This window comes from Macaca mulatta, chromosome 6, assembly GCF_049350105.2.
Source record: "Macaca mulatta isolate MMU2019108-1 chromosome 6, T2T-MMU8v2.0, whole genome shotgun sequence".
NCBI lineage: Eukaryota > Metazoa > Chordata > Mammalia > Primates > Cercopithecidae > Macaca > Macaca mulatta.
Genome location: NC_133411.1, coordinates 2,202,470 through 2,217,590, shown reverse-complemented (window position 1 = coordinate 2,217,590; position 15,121 = coordinate 2,202,470). Strand labels below are relative to the sequence as shown.

The 15,121-nt window shown below is 59.6% G+C and overlaps 1 protein-coding gene across 11 annotated transcripts in view; it reads left to right on the top strand.

Annotated features, from left to right (window-relative positions):
- The window catches only part of SLC12A7 (solute carrier family 12 member 7), a 104,115-nt gene that overhangs the window by 59,046 nt on the left and 29,948 nt on the right, over positions 1-15,121 (top strand). For 10 of the 11 annotated variants that reach the window (XR_013418239.1, XR_013418240.1, XR_013418242.1 and 7 more), the window contains 8 exons: positions 5,554-5,648; positions 6,141-6,263; positions 8,623-8,769; positions 9,320-9,374; positions 11,135-11,265; positions 12,573-12,814; positions 14,023-14,234; positions 14,932-15,099. Coding sequence is in view for 8 of the 11 variants with exons in the window: in XM_028849317.2 (XP_028705150.1) it covers positions 5,554-5,648; positions 6,141-6,263; positions 8,623-8,769; positions 9,320-9,374; positions 11,135-11,265; positions 12,573-12,814; positions 14,023-14,234; positions 14,932-15,099 (1,173 nt within the window). In the remaining 3 variants the exon portion in view is untranslated. Of the gene's footprint in view, positions 1-2,821; positions 2,940-5,553; positions 5,649-6,140; positions 6,264-8,622; positions 8,770-9,319; positions 9,375-11,134; positions 11,266-12,572; positions 12,815-14,022; positions 14,235-14,931; positions 15,100-15,121 lie in introns of those variants that run through there. The other variant, XM_078004552.1, reaches the window with a different exon arrangement.

The following is a 15,121-nucleotide window of genomic DNA, read 5'->3' as shown; positions in this document are numbered from 1 at the left end:
AGGGTTAGACACTGTGGGCCGCCCGGCAAGAACCCTGCCCGTCTCACCCTCCTGCACCGCACACCCAGTCTTTCCTGTGTGTCCGTTTGTCCTCTGAGGAGCTTTCCGGTCATCATGAATGTGCAGAATGACGAGGGAGGAGGTGCCATCCCAGGCGAGTGGCCCTATCCCCAAAACACAGGCGGGGCTCGGCCAGAGGAAAACTCGCTGCCCTTCACAGCAGCCAGGCCTGCCGATGTCCAAGTCCAGGCCAGGGGAGCGCAAGGGACACAGCTGGGTGTGCAGAGGATTAGAGAGGTGGCTGGGTGTGCAGAGGGTTAGATGAGGGGGCTGGGTGTGCAGAGGGTTAGATGAGGGGGCTGGGTGTGCAGAGGGTTAGATGAGGGGGCTGGGTGTGCAGAGGGTTAGATGAGGGGGCTGGGTGTGCAGAGGGTTAGAAGGGGGCTGGGCGTGCAGAGGGTTAGAGGTGGGGCTGGGTGTGCAGAGGGTTAGAAGGGGGCTGGGTGTGCAGAGGGTTAGAAGGGGGCTGGGCGTGCAGAGGGTTAGAGGTGGGGCTGGGTGTGCAGAGGGTTTGAAGGGGGCTGGGCGTGCAGAGGGTTAGAGGTGGGGCTGGGCGTGCAGAGGGTTAGAGGTGGGGCTGGGCGTGCAGAGGGTTAGAGGTGGGGCTGGGCGTGCAGAGGGTTAGAGGTGGGGCTGGGCGTGCAGAGGGTTAGAGGTGGGGCTGGGCGTGCAGAGGGTTAGAGGTGGGGCTGGGCGTGCAGAGGGTTAGAGGTGGGGCTGGGTGTGCAGAGGGTTAGAGGTGGGGCTGGGCGTGCAGAGGGTTAGAGGTGGGGCTGGGTGTGCAGAGGGTTAGAGGTGGGGCTGGGCGTGCAGAGGGTTAGAGGGGGCTGGGTGTGCAGAGGGTTAGAGGGGGCTGGGCATGCAGAGGGTTAGAGGGGACATTGGATTTTTAACAGTCTCTTGGGTGGCGTTTGAGGCATGACGTCCCTGGGACGCACTCTTGGTTCGGGTCTGACCTGGCTGTTTTAACCAGGTGGAAATGTTTGTGCGTCTCCCGAGTGGGCACGTCCATCCTGCTGAGAGCACACTTGCCGTGGCCTCCACAGAGACCAAGCGACACTCTTAAGAAAGCGAGGGGAGACGCGTTCTCTTCAAAGGCTTGAAGGTGGCCGGGCACGGTGGCTCACGCCTGTAATCCCAGCACTTTGGGAGGCCGAGGCGGGCGGATCACAAGGTCAGGAGATCGAGACCACGGCGAAACCCCATCTCTACTAAAAATACAAAAAATTAGCCGGGCGCGGTGGCAGGCGCCTGTAGTCCCAGCTACTCAGGAGGCTGAGGCAGGAGAATGGCGTAAACCCAGGAGGTGGAGCTTGCAGTGAGCCGAGATCGCGCCACTGCACTCCAGCCTGGGCGACAGAGCAAGACTCCGTCTCAAAAAGACAAAAAAACAAAACAAAACAAAAAAAACAAAACAAAACAAAACAAAAAAAAAACAAAGGCTCGAAGGTTGTAGTCATGGTCTGAGGCTGCTTTTGGTAACAAGAACGTGCTGGTGGCTGGTAGAACATGCTCATGTGTTCAGTGCAGTCCCTACGTGGGAGGACCAGCCATACCCCGCTGGCGTGCTCCGTCCCCCTTTTCTGTGCGTCTTTGTGTTCTGGACTCATCGTCTGTGTTACTTTAGTAAGCAGTGAAAGGACAGACTCACGCCTCGTTGTCCCCACGTGTGGGGCTTTGTCGTGAGGCCGCTGGTGCACAGTCGGACACACGGATCCCAGGTGTGACCCTGTGGCGGTTACATGGTTATGTTTTCTAAGTTTAATGAATTGCTCGATATTCATCCAACTTGAACAAGTTGTTGCTAGTGCTTTTTTCCAACTGCATAGATTGCCTGTAGGAGGCTTGCATGTGTATTTTTTGAGGTGTCCTTGGGGCCTGATAGGTGTTGCCATCTTCCCAAGCAGGCTGTGCAGAGGAGACACCGAGGTGAGCAGTGGTTGTTGCTGCTGGGAGTGTTGGAGGTGACGGGAAGGATGTTGGTCTCCTTGGTTTGAGTGAACGTGCTTGCTGTGTACACATTTTTCCTACTTGCGCGGTTCGTAGAAGTTCAGATAAACAGTGGTTGCTTGCTGAACGCAAACGTAGTTCCATGCTAAGACCCCAACCACCAGTCAACCCGTGCTTTCCAGAAGGGATGTGGGCCGAGCAGTGGAGCCCCAAGCTGCCCTCCTGGTGGAGAAGGGCAGGCAGGGCTCGGCCTCCAGAGCCGCGCACCCTTCCTGCGGAGAAGAGAAACTTGAACCCAAGCAGCTGTGACTTTGTCCAAGGTTGTATGTGGGGTTGGCTGCGTGGGAGGGAGAACCTGAAACCCTCGGGTCCCTCCCTCCCTCACTCCTTTCCTCCCTCCCTCCCTCACTCCTTTCTTCCCTCCCTCTCTCCTTTCCTCCGTCCGTCCCTCCCTCCCTCCAAGAACAGCTGTACCAGGCTCCTGGTCCTTCATCTTCCATTGACTCCCGAAAGACTCGCCAGTCACCGCTGATCTCTCTGTAAACAGTCGGCCATTCTGTCCAGACAAAGGGCCTGAGCAGGAATCCGCTGAAAACATGGGAGAGGAGTGGGGAAGGGCCCTGGATGGGGCTCATTTTGGAAAGACACCTATAATCCTTGGGAAAGACATTTAGACGTATTTTCTTAGTTGAATGTATTTGTAATTTTTATTTTAACCTGATTTTCATGGAACTTCAGATTTCAGAAAGGTTGCAAGACCAGTGTGGAGAACACCCACCCGGCCTTGGCCTTCGTTGCCCAAATATCAACCTCCTGCCGTGTCGGCCGTGTCCCTCCTGCTCCCCGCCCCGCCCTGGGTCTCCATCTTTCACCCTCACGTTGTTTCTGAACGGTTGGGAAGAAGCAGCTGAGTGGTGTCCCCCTCACAGGTGTGTCTCCTAAAGGCAAGCACGTTTCTTTCGGAATCTGCAGTGCAGTCCCCGGAAGCAGGGAGTTAATGATCACACACGAGATATCTTTTTCGGATCTCACCAACTGGCCCAAACACGGTCTCTAGAAAAAGAAAGTCTGAGGTCGTGCGTGCACTTGGCCGTCTCTGTCATCTGGAGCTTCGTCTGTGTTGTCTCCCTGATGTTTTTGAGGGGTGGGGCTGCTGTTCTGTGGTGCTGGCCTCTCTGTGGTGTGTCCCGCGGTCTGGGCGTCTGCAGTCGCTCATGGTCGCACCAAGGACCTTATAACCTGAGGGCTGTGCTTTCCGCCGTGGGCACCGTACTGGGAGCACGTGCTGCCCGCCCGCCCCGGGACGGCGATGCCCTCTTTGCTGGCATGGCCGGAACCCACCACTCCTGCAGCTGGTGCCTGTCAGCCAGCCAAGGTGGCCGCCAGTGGGCTCTGGCACATCTGAAACATACCATAGAAAATGCCCACCTTCCCCCTAGTGTTGTTTGCCACAGTGATGAGCTCCTGGCCTGCCGTCCTCCGGCCACCTCGCATCCTACCTTGGCCGTTTCTTCTGGACCCTCAGCGTCCCACACAGTTCTGTTCAGGGCTAGGGTGGCTGGTCAAGGATGGGCTGAGCACCGCTAGGAAGGGTCCCGGCCTGGTCGTTCCCAGTCTGGGGGGCTGGTGTGCAGCTCATGGGGCAGAGGGCCCTGGGGTGCACGGGTGGGTGTGGGTTTGATGCCCTTCAGCTCCTCACCGTGCCTGGCTGGGGCATGTGCATTTGCAGACCCTGTTCTCCTGGTCATGGGCTGCTGGCTCGGGGGTCCCGGGCAGGCTGTGGTCTCTGCAGTGGCTTGTGCCGAGTTCCTTGTGCTGCTATGACAGTCCTTGATGATGGGCAGGCTGTGGTCTCTGCAGTGGCCTGTGTCAAGGGCCTTGTGCTGCTGTGACAGTCCCTGATGATGGGCAGGCTGTGGTCTCTGCAGTGGCTGTGCTGAGGTCCTTGTGCTGCTGTGACAGTCCCTGATTCCCTGATGATTCCTGAAGGGCAGGTGATTCATGAAGACAGAAACTTCTCAGAGTTTTCGAGGCTGAAAGTCTCAGACCAAGGCCTGGGCAAGTTTGGGGTCTGTTGAGGGCCCTAGGTTCCCTGCCGTGTCCTTGCGTGGAGGGTGGGAGGGTGGGAGGGTGAGAGAGTTCTACTGCTGAGGGCTGGGTATAGGGACTTTCATCCTTTCCATGCCTCACCACCTCCTACAGACCACCTCCTACAGACCCTGCCTCCTAACACCATCACATGGGCCACTGGGCCTCAACTTGCCAGGGAGCCTCAAGTCCTCCTCCGCCCCAACCCCCTTGTTCATGCCCTCGAGCAGCTGCTAGGATCTACCCCCTGGTTCCAAGCCCTGGGCCCAGCCCCCGGAGGGGTCACCAGCCCAGCCTTCTTGAAAGATGCAGGAGTTGGGGGCTCATTTGCCTGGAGAGCCCGTGGGCAGCATCCTCGACAGGGAACAGTGGGAAATCCTCTGTGTCCCTCAGAAACGGCGGGTTAAGTAGCAAGGCCAGGAGGTGCAGCCTTGACTTTTGAAAGTGAGAATTTTGCCCACATTTGGCTGAATGAGAGATTTTCAATGCCAGAGGGAGGTACCCTTGCCCTGGGCTGAACAGCTCATTTGCTGAGGCTTTCAGGGGCTTTGTTTTAAATGATAATGTGTGTGGGGGCTAGCATGTGCCCTGGGGCTAGCGTGTGCATTGGGGCTAGCGTGTGCCCTGGGGCTAGCGTGTGCATTGGGGCTAGCGTGTGTCCTGGGGCTAGCGTGTGCCCTGGGGCTAGCGTGTGCATTGGGGCTAGCGTGTGCCCTGGGGCTAGCGTGTGCCCTGGGGCTAACGTGTGCCCTGGGGCTAGCGTGTGCCCTGGGGCTAGCGTGTGCCCTGGGGCTAGCGTGTGCATTGGGGCTAGCGTGTGCCCTGGGGCTAGCGTGTGTCCTGGGGCTAGCGTGTGCCCTGGGGCTAGCGTGTGCATTGGGGCTAGCGTGTGCCTTGGGGCTAGCGTGTGTTCTGGGGCTAACGTGTGCCCTGGGGCTAGCGTGTGCATTGGGGGCTAGTATGTGCCCTGGGGCTAGCGTGTGCATTGGGGGCTAGCTTGTGCCCGGGGGCTAGCGTGTGTCCTGGGGCTAGCGTGTGCCGGGGTCTAGCGTGTGCATTGGGGCTAGCGTGTGTCCGGGGGCTAGCGTGTGCATTGGGGCTAGCGTGTGTCCTGGGGCTAGCGTGTGCCGGGGGCTAGCGTGTGCCGGGGGCTAGCGTGTGCATTGGGGCTAGCGTGTGTCCTGGGGCTAGCGTGTGCATTGGGGCTAGTGTGTGCCCGGGGACTAGCATGTGCCCTGGGGCTAGCGTGTGTCCTGGGACTAGCGTGCACCCTGGGAAATGCCCTTTTCTTTGGAACACAGATATGTGGAAGGAAGGGGTAGTGTCACCCTTAGCCACGGTTTGGAGGTGACAGCTGGTGGGGACCAGGGCCCTCCATGCAGGATCTGCGGTTGGCCTTCTGTGCCTGCTTTTAGTTTCTTCTATGCTGACTCTGAACTGTTTTTCCCTCACCAGGAGATGGAAATCCAAGAGAAAACAGCCCATTCCTCAACAATGTTGAGGCGGAACAGGAGAGTTTCTTTGAAGGGAAGAACATGGCACTTTTCGAGGTAACTTATTGGAAGAAGAAGGTGCCAGGGCCGTTGCTTTGATGTGGAAAAGTAAAGGAGCCCCTGGGGGCCCCCAGGCCGGGGCCTCCCACAGGACTGGACACCACGTGGAAGGAACTGGGGCCTCCCTGTCCCGAAGGCCATGGAGGGGACCCAGTCCCGCACCTGAGCTGGGATGTGGTCCTCGACGGGCGCCTTCTGGGGTCCTTCCTGGATCGAGGGTGTTCCAGCCCCACGGGAACCCCTCAGAGCTGCTGAGTGCTGGCCATCCCGGGGTCCCTGCCGTGGGTGGGTGGTCCCACTCAGTGAGGCCTGGAGCCCCGGCCTCAGACTCAGACCTCCACCCAGGTGTCCAGGCCTCTCTGGCTGGCTTCAGACCCAGGGGCGCAGGACCGGGCAAGAGCCTGAGCTCCACAACCTGAACATGGGGAGGCAGCCTGGGGGCCTGCGGCGAGGTGAGGGCCGCCTGTGACCTATGTCCACACCGCACAGGAGGAGATGGACAGCAACCCCATGGTGTCCTCACTGCTCAACAAGCTGGCCAACTACACCAACCTGAGCCAGGGCGTGGTGGAGCATGAGGAGGACGAGGAGAGCCGGCGGCGCGAGGCCAAGGTACTGCTGCCCTGCCCATGCCTGGTCCGAGTGCTCTGGGAACTGGCTTCAGTTCCAGCTCAGCTGGGCTCAGGCACCACTGACCTGGCCACCCAGCTCCAACCCCTCTGCCTGGTGGAGCCCAGCCTGCCATGAGGTGCCCATAGAGAGCACACCCCAGCTTCTCTCACCCTACGTGGTACTGAGACATGAGGGAAACGTCCTGGCAGGTGCGTTTGTTGACGGCACACCGTGGGCCAGGGTCCAGGAGGTTCCCACCTGGAGGGCTCTCCCCGGCCCTCCCTGGCAACCCTACCCCCAGGCCGGTGGCTCTCAGGCCTCTGTCCCTCGGGGTCAACATGCAGGTGCTCGAGGCTGGTGCAGCCTGCGTTTCAGTCGGGGAGGGACCAGGGCCCGTGACCCCAGCAGGCCTGTTGTGTGACGATGGCAGGTTTCGGTTGGCAGTGAATCCTTCAGCTCCCTTTGGGGACTGTGGCTCGGCCCCTGGGGTGGAAGGGCAGGGGCCGCCCCTCGTCCTCTTTGGCCAGGCTCAGAGGCTCATCCCCAGCAGACCTGCACCCATTAAAAGGGCCAGGCATCTCCAGCCTCCCGCGCCTGAAATTGGGTCGGGTTGGGCCTTATAAGTTGCCTTTTAGGCGCAAACCGAGAGGCTAAGGCCAGCCATGCCCTTTCGTGAGGAGTCGGGATCCTCCGCCTTTGGCGGAGAATCAGCTTCTGACTTGCCTGTCACGGGGCCATGGGATCTGAGGCTGAGCCTGGAGGGCAGGGTCCCCTGTGTGGACGGCGTCTCTGCCTGGAGCTCTGCCTGTCGGCTCCTGCGTTAGCTGAAGCCTTGCTGTGAAGTCACAGCAACAATTGTCCCCGGGGCCTTGCTGTCACCCCTGCCCTGGGTTCTCAGTTTTATCCCATGAAAATGTCCCAAAGCCGGTTCTTCTCCATCTCCCACCACGTCTGTCGTTTGCACCAAGAACAAGGCGTACCCAGATTTGGAGGGCCCAGCAGCGGCCCCCGGCCCCGTCACCCTCTCCTCTCCAGGGCCCCTGTCACAAGCAAGTTGCTCCCCTGTTGCTCCCCACCTAGGGCTCAGGGAACCAAGTGCATCCCCCAGGCTCTCAGAGCCAGAGCTTCCCATGCTCCCGGCTGCTCTCTTAAATTATTTTCTCCAGGGTCCTAAAGTTATTGGAGCCCTAGATCTCTGCCAAGCCCTGTACTCGGCCTGTCTGTGGGAGGCGTTCCGGCACAATGACCCCGGAAGCCGCCCTGTTTGCTTTTGTGGTGTGGTGCTAAACGTGCTCTCCCTGGGAGCTGTCCATCACTTGGTCCCCTGTTCCCATCCGGCAGCCGGCCCCATCCCCAGGCCTGGGCTGTGTGAACCCCAGGATCGAACCCCCTCCTCAGCCTCCTCACGGAGCCTGTTCTGATCTGCACTGTGGCCGTTGTTCACAGGAAATGTCTTCAAAGAAAACCTTCCCCGTTTTCTACATTGACCTTGAGATGTTTTCCTGTTAAAACGTCACCTTGTGCTGGGGCCAGCTGTCCTCCAGGTCCGAGCCATGTGCCCCTGCTCATGGCGGGAGTGGGGCTGAGCAGGCAATGGGGACAGAGCTGAAACTTCTGCCCCAGCCTGGCCGGTCCCGAGCGGGGCTGGGGGGCTGCCTCGCAGGCACTGACCTGCTTCTGGCTGTGCTGCTGGTCCTTGCCCGTGCGGGTTTCTTCAGGGCCACGGGGTGTGTCCCCCTCTCTGGCACAGGTGTCTGAAGCGGGCTGCCTGCTCCATGCTGGGGCAGGCGGGGTGGCCCCAGGGTGGATATCTGAACCTTTGCTGTTATATTGTGGTGACCTGGGCCAATGCTGAGCTGTGGATTTTGTTTTTTTTAATTTAATTTTATTTTTTTTAGCTTTATGGGCAGCAGCCGTTTCTTCCCTCCGCCGGCTCTGCTTCCATTCCTGAAGTCTCAGGCTCTCCCCAGGTGTCAGGTCTGAGGCCCTGAGCCATCCAGGGAATGGAGCTGGGGGCCCTCCTGTTCTCCCTCTAGTTTTTCCCATAACTTTTCCAGTGTAACAGGTTCCCCTCCGTCAGGGAGGCACAGCAGAGCAGCTGCATCTTGGTTCTCTGCCAACCATGTGGTTCTGCTCCCCTCCCCTAAGCCCCCGCCCCCGGGATGGTCAGGGTCCCACCCTGGGCCTCTCTCTGAGCCTCCGTCTGTTCCGGGACGGACTCCTGTCCCCTCCAGTCCCCTTCTGCCTCTTCCTGCCCCCACGGCCGCTTTGCCTGCCCAGGGCCTGAGTGCAGCCTGGGGAGGGGGCTGCCTTCGGGTGTGGGGTCCGAGCCCCCGGCACACACTGTGTTCCGTCGCAGGCTCCGCGCATGGGCACCTTCATTGGCGTCTACCTGCCGTGCCTGCAGAACATCCTGGGCGTCATCCTCTTCCTGCGCCTGACGTGGATCGTGGGGGTGGCTGGTGTCCTGGAGTCCTTCCTCATCGTGGCCATGTGCTGCACCTGCGTGAGTCTCCCCGGCCAGTGTGGCTGTGCCTTCAGGCGGGGGCAGCCGGACAGTAGGGCCCTCCCCAGACACCCGTGTAGAGGTTGTTCAGCACCGTCCCCTCCACGAGAGCCGGGGCAGCTGCGGGGATGAGACACCGCACTGGCCGGGGTTAGCGCTGGCATGTTGATTGGCGCTGGCACCTCATTTACCCGTGTCTGCGGAAAGGCATCTCGGCCGGTGGTGGGTGTTGTGGGGTGGCCTCAGGGGGCTGAGGCTTCCAAGGGAAGGGACACCCTGTGTTTTGACGACATCACCTCCAGTTTGGAAGGACCTTGGGTACTTTCAGGTGTCCTTGTCATAGGGAAAGGGGTGGGAACCAGGACACTGCATGCCTGGTGCCCGGGAGCCTCCGGGTCCTAGTTTCCCAGCCACTCCATTGAGATGGAGAGCCCTGGAGCCGGGGGCTGACTTTTGGCGGGAGCCAGGCCATAGACCGCGCCTTGGGAGTGTTGCGATGCCGGCAGGCTCTTGGAAAGCTCTCCTCAGATGGCCGCCTGTCTTTCTGCAGACAATGCTGACCGCCATTTCCATGAGTGCGATTGCTACCAACGGCGTGGTGCCAGGTAAGGGGTGCCTGAGTCCTGTTAGAGGAGTCTGTGTGTTTGGTAACTGGGAGGAGGCCGCTCCGCGAGGCAGGGCCAGGGGCTGCCTGGGGGTCACTGCCAGGCCTTCTGCGTGTTCTCCACTGGCTCCTCTAGCGTTTGAGCTGTGAGGTCACGGCTGTTTGGTTTTCTTCCCCATTTTGCTGCATGGTGACCGTCTCTTGCCAGGGTAGGCAGTGCCCACCAGGCAGCAGGCTTGGGAGGGGGAGGCACGGGCGATTCCAGTGACGCCTGTAGCCTGGCATGTGCCATAGGCTGAGTTCTTGGAACCTGTATCTCATGAGGGAAGGTGAAGACAAAACGCTGCCCTGACCTTGTTAATTAGTAATAAATTAATTACAATACGTAATAACTAGTGAACTGAGATGTTAATTAGTAATAAATTAATTACAATACGTAATAACTAGTGAACTGAGATGATGTTCATCAGCAATAAATTACAATACGTAACAACTAGTGAACTGAGATGATGTTCATTAGCAATAAATTACAATACGTAATAACTAGTGAACTGAGATGTTAATTAGTAATAAATTAATTACAATACGTAATAACTAGTGAACTGAGATGATGTTCATTAGCAATAAATTACAATACGTAACAACTAGTGAACTGAGATGATGTTCATTAGCAATAAATTAATTACAATACGTAATAACTAGTGAACTGAGATGTTAATTAGTAATAAATTAATTACAATATGTAATAACTAGTGAACTGAGATGATGTTCGTTAGCAATAAATTAATTACAATACGTAACAACTAGTGAACTGAGATGATGTTCATTAGCAATAAATTAATTATAATACGTAATAACTAGTGAACTGAGATGATAATTAGCATTAATTATAGTACGTAATAACTGGTGAGCTGAGATGATACTGTTAGTAATTAATTACGTAAATAGCTAGTGAACTGAGATGATGTTAATTAGTAATAAATTAATTGCAATACGTAATAACTGGTGAACCGAGATGATATTGTTAATTAGTAATAAATTGCAACACGAAATAACTAGTGAACTGAGATGATGCCACGTCTGCTCCCTAGTGCACGTGTCCTGCGTGTGTTAACGGCCGGGCTTGCTCAGCACCAGGTCGTCACGCAACTGGCCCCCACCCCCACAGGAGCATTGCGTGGTGCTCAGTGGACTTCCCCCGCCGCAGGAGAGCACGAGGGCCCTCACCGGGGGTCTCCCTCAGCAGCCAGGGGACCAGTCTCTGCTTCTCGATGACTGCATCCGTTAGGGCCCCTTCCTCATGGCCACATGCACTGCTCAGAGCAGGGAGAGCCGCGTTCTCCAGGCAACCCTGGGGTCGCTCCCAGCTTTCCCGTCAGCCATCGCATGCGTGGTTCACAGTCTACCAGAGAACTCCTGAACATCCTGGTTTCTCTTTTGCCTTTTTTATAAGCAAAATGTAGTGGAAGTGGGGGCTGGGGCTGCCATTGATGTACGCAGGCCTTTTTCCCGGACGTGCTGGGGCCTCCTGCCCCAACCTCACCTGGTCCTCATGTCCACGAGGGCACGGTCGGTGTGGAATGAGTGCCGAGCCTCGGGAGGGGAGCAGCCGGACGTCTTCATGTGCTGCTTTGCGGTGGGCGAACACGCTGCCTTCGCAGAGACGGGCCTTCCTTCACTCATGAGCGACAGCGCAGACCGCACCTCAAGTCTGCGTCCAAGCACGCCCCTGACCCGCGGCTGCCGCCTGTGTCTCCACAGCTGGCGGCTCCTACTACATGATATCGCGCTCGCTGGGACCCGAGTTCGGAGGCGCTGTCGGCCTCTGCTTCTACCTGGGCACGACGTTCGCAGGGGCCATGTATATTCTGGGGACCATCGAGATCCTTCTGGTGAGCATGCTGCATTGGAGTGTTCCCCACCCCACAGTCTGCGGCAGGACGCCAAGGGGCCCTGCCTGACCCGCTCTGTGGCACACACAGCACACGGAGCCCTCCCGACCCCACTGCCCTGACTGCCCCTGGGCTCTCCCTGGCGGAAGCCGTCGGCAGCGTCCACTCCGCAGCGACCTGGGTCCCCCGTGAGCACCATTGCCGCCCTCCGCGAGGTGTGCCTGGCATGAGCTGGGTAGACGTCTGGGCTGTAGATCTGAGCCCCACGTGGGTGCGGCCCTGCAGTCTGAGCTGTTTTAGGGGCAGGGTTGGAACTTGGCTCAGAAGAACCTCTTGCCAGGACCCCAGCCCCTTCCCTGCCTGATTGATTTGGGCACTTGGTCGAGGGTTACGGAGCCCAGCAGTGTACGGCCAGGTGATGTCATCACCTTCCCAAAACAGGCTCAAAGCACGCCCCACATCACCTGAGCACAGCTAAGAGCTGTGGCCTGAGTTCCTTGGTCCCCGTGGGGACAGGAACCGCCCTCTCTGGCTGCTGAGCACCACCCTTCCTGTGAGCTTCTGAAACCCACTGTCCCCACAGGGCTTCAGAGATGCCCACCTGAGCCCCCATCCCCAGTCTTTCTGCCCCTCCCTCCGCTGCCAGACCTGGTTCCCGGCCTCCTGGGCTCCTGCAGAGAGCCACATGGCTGAGAAGTTTCTGAAACCTTTCAGTGGGGTCGCATCCACCTCTGTCCCACCCTGAGTCCCCTGGCCATGCCCCTCGGTCTTTCCTGCCCCGGGTGCCATGGCTGCGAAGACACCATGGCTGCCGCACTCCCCGGATTGCTTTTGGTGGGGATGAGTGCCGTGTCCTCCGTGCCTACTGTACCCCAGTCCTGTCCCGGTCTTGAGGGAGCTGAGCAGCACCGTCTCGCATCTCCGTCCCTTGAATTTGGGCAGAACAGAGGTTGCACCCAGCCGGCGTGGTCAGACCCAGTGTTTGTCCAGGACGTCCAGCCGGGATGGGCCGAGCTCTCTGGGCTGTCACATTCCTCTTAGCAGGTGTTTCTTTTGAGTGTGGACGTGCGGCCGCCCCAGGTCCTGAAGTTGCTTTACTCTCAGGTGCCCGGGTGGCTCCTGGGAAACGTGCAAGCCCCTGGCCGTCCATTGCCCGTGCGCTGACCCCGCGGGCTCCGTCCAGCACGGATGCCTCCCGATGGCCCCAGCGCCTGTTGGGAGGAGGCCCCTGTGTGGCGCTTGCAGGAGGGAGGGGCGCTGGGGAGTTCTGTCCGGGGACGGCCTCCCAACCCGTCTTGTCCCTGCAGACGTACATCTCCCCGGGTGCGGCCATCTTCCAGGCAGAGGCTGCGGGTGGCGAGGCGGCCGCCATGCTGCACAACATGCGTGTGTATGGCACGTGCACGCTGGTGCTCATGGCCCTGGTGGTCTTCGTGGGCGTCAAGTACGTCAACAAGCTGGCGCTGGTCTTCCTGGCCTGCGTCGTGCTGTCCATCCTGGCCATCTACGCCGGTGTCATCAAGTCTGCCTTCGACCCCCCGGACATCCCGTAAGTCTCGGGGCCTCTGAGCCGTGGGTGGTGTGTAGGGCTGGGGCCAGGTCCCATGGGCTCTGCCCGCCTCTGGTCCGTCATCCTTGACACTGAGCTCCCCGCGAGGGGCGGGACTGGGTGTGACCACGGCAGGAACCCCTGTGGGCTCGTTCTGAGGATTATGGGAAACCCAGCCGTGAGGCGGGCCGAGGCATCCTTGTGGCCGGGTCTGAGTGTGAAGACCCTCCTCAGTGGCAGGTTTCAGGGATGGCCGGCGGCCTGAGCACGGTCAGGTGGCACCGAGGGTCGTGGGCTCCCTTCTCCCTCCCAGAGGTGCTTGGAGAGTCTCTTTTCTTGTCCTCTTGGAGGAGAAGCTGGGAGGCGGCCCACGTCCTGGAACACGAGAGTGGCCGCCAGAGCCCTCAGGAGCGGGTCCAGAAAAGGCCAGCAGCCAAGCCCCTCGAGGTTCCCAAGTTTTTGCCGTCTCCGTGTGGAGGGAGCCCCTGAAGGAATAGCCTCATAGAGGCCTCAAAACAGAGGGAGGCAGAGCAGCCGCAACCCTGCGAGCCTGTTTTAGGGAAACACAGCTCTGCACTTCCCTGGGGCGCCCGTCCTGAGACCCCTTGCTGATGCCTGAAGCCGTGGCCCCGTGTAGACTGTTTTCTACACACAGGCCTGGTTTACACACCAGAGGCGGCACTCCTGTGCTCTTGGCCGTTGGGACGTGGCAGGAGGGTGGCTTGGACTCAGGCACTGAGATTGTGACAGCCGACCCGGCCAGGACACCGCTGAGGGCCTCAGGCAGGAGCGACTGCAGCGTGGCTGTGTCGGCACGGGGGGTTTGCGGGGTTCCACCTCAGTGGTTTCCACTGCGCAGTGGAAAACGTGTGAATTGTTTATGTCTAGAACACTTCAGTTAAGCATGTTTGGACCATGGGTGGCCGAACCATGGATGAGGGGACGGCTGTACGGTACAGCATTCCTGCTGCAGCCTGGCCCGGTCCCGGGTCCCTGGTCCCCGGCATGATCCGTGACCCTTGCGTTCCTGCTGCAGCCTGGCTCGGGCCCAGTTCCCAGCGTGATCTGTGGCCTTCCTGTCTTGGGAGGTGCAGGGTGCCAGGAGCCACTTGCGGGTGACACCACGGGTGCCCATTGGAGGAGCCGGGTGGGGCAGTAAAAGCCACTTCGGCAGCAGCACACGGCCGTGCCTCCCTGTCCCGCCCTAGGGTCTGCCTCCTGGGGAACCGCACGCTGTCTCGGCGCAGCTTCGATGCCTGCGTCAAGGCCTACGTCACCGACAACAACTCGGCCGCCTCTGCACTCTGGGGCCTCTTCTGCAACGGCTCCCAGCCCAGCGCCACGTGTGACGAGTACTTCATCCAGAACAACGTCACCGAAATCCAGGGCATCCCGGGCGCGGCCAGCGGCGTCTTCCTGGGTGAGGCCCGCAGGGCTGCAGCAGGGGCTGGGGGTGGCGGCGGCCGGCGCTGGCCCCGGTGGATACTGTCACCGTAGAGTCGCTCTCAGGGCCCCAGTTCCTCCTGCCTGGCCGAGCCCCTCCCCAGCTGCTGCTGACGAGCCTGGGGGTCCCTGTGCACACCCCTGGCAGAGCCACAGAAGCCAAACATAGCGTGGCGGGGAGATGGCCTCTGTCGTGGTCAGCAAGCTGGTCTTAAAGCCATGGATTTACGTCCACGACCACCTGGCAGTGTGTGTGGGGAGCTTGCTGTGTTAGTGAGGGAGCGGTGGCTGGGCGGTGACACCCCCTCTGTGCGTCATTCCCTGAGGAGAGGCTGCCCTGGACCCGCCCCAGGGGCTTGAGGGAAAGGACCCCTGGCAGGGTACACGAGACCTGCTCCAGAACCCGAGACGGGAGGCCCAGGCTTCCCAGGAGTATGTTGTTCCGCACTGAGGCTTCTCTTTAGTGCTGACCTTCCTTCCGTAGACGCAGACAGGTAGCTTTCCCAGAGGTACCGTCTCAAAAAACTTGTTTGAATTGGAGCCTGCTTGCAGCGCACAAGCTGTGACCCTTCCCCTCTGGCCACCAGTGGGACCTGCCAGGGAGTGGCCTGCCCCGTGGTGTGGGCGCTGGACGGAAGGTGCCAGAAACCCATGGGATCTTCCTTGTCCGGCAGAGAACCTGTGGAGTACGTACGCGCACGCAGGGGCGTTTGTGGAGAAGAAAGGTGTGCCCTCGGTGCCTGTGGCAGAGGAGAGCCGCGCCAGCACGCTGCCCTACGTGCTCACCGACATTGCGGCCTCCTTTACCCTCCTGGTTGGCATCTACTTCCCCTCCGTGACCGGTGAGCCCGCCGCTCCAGCCGT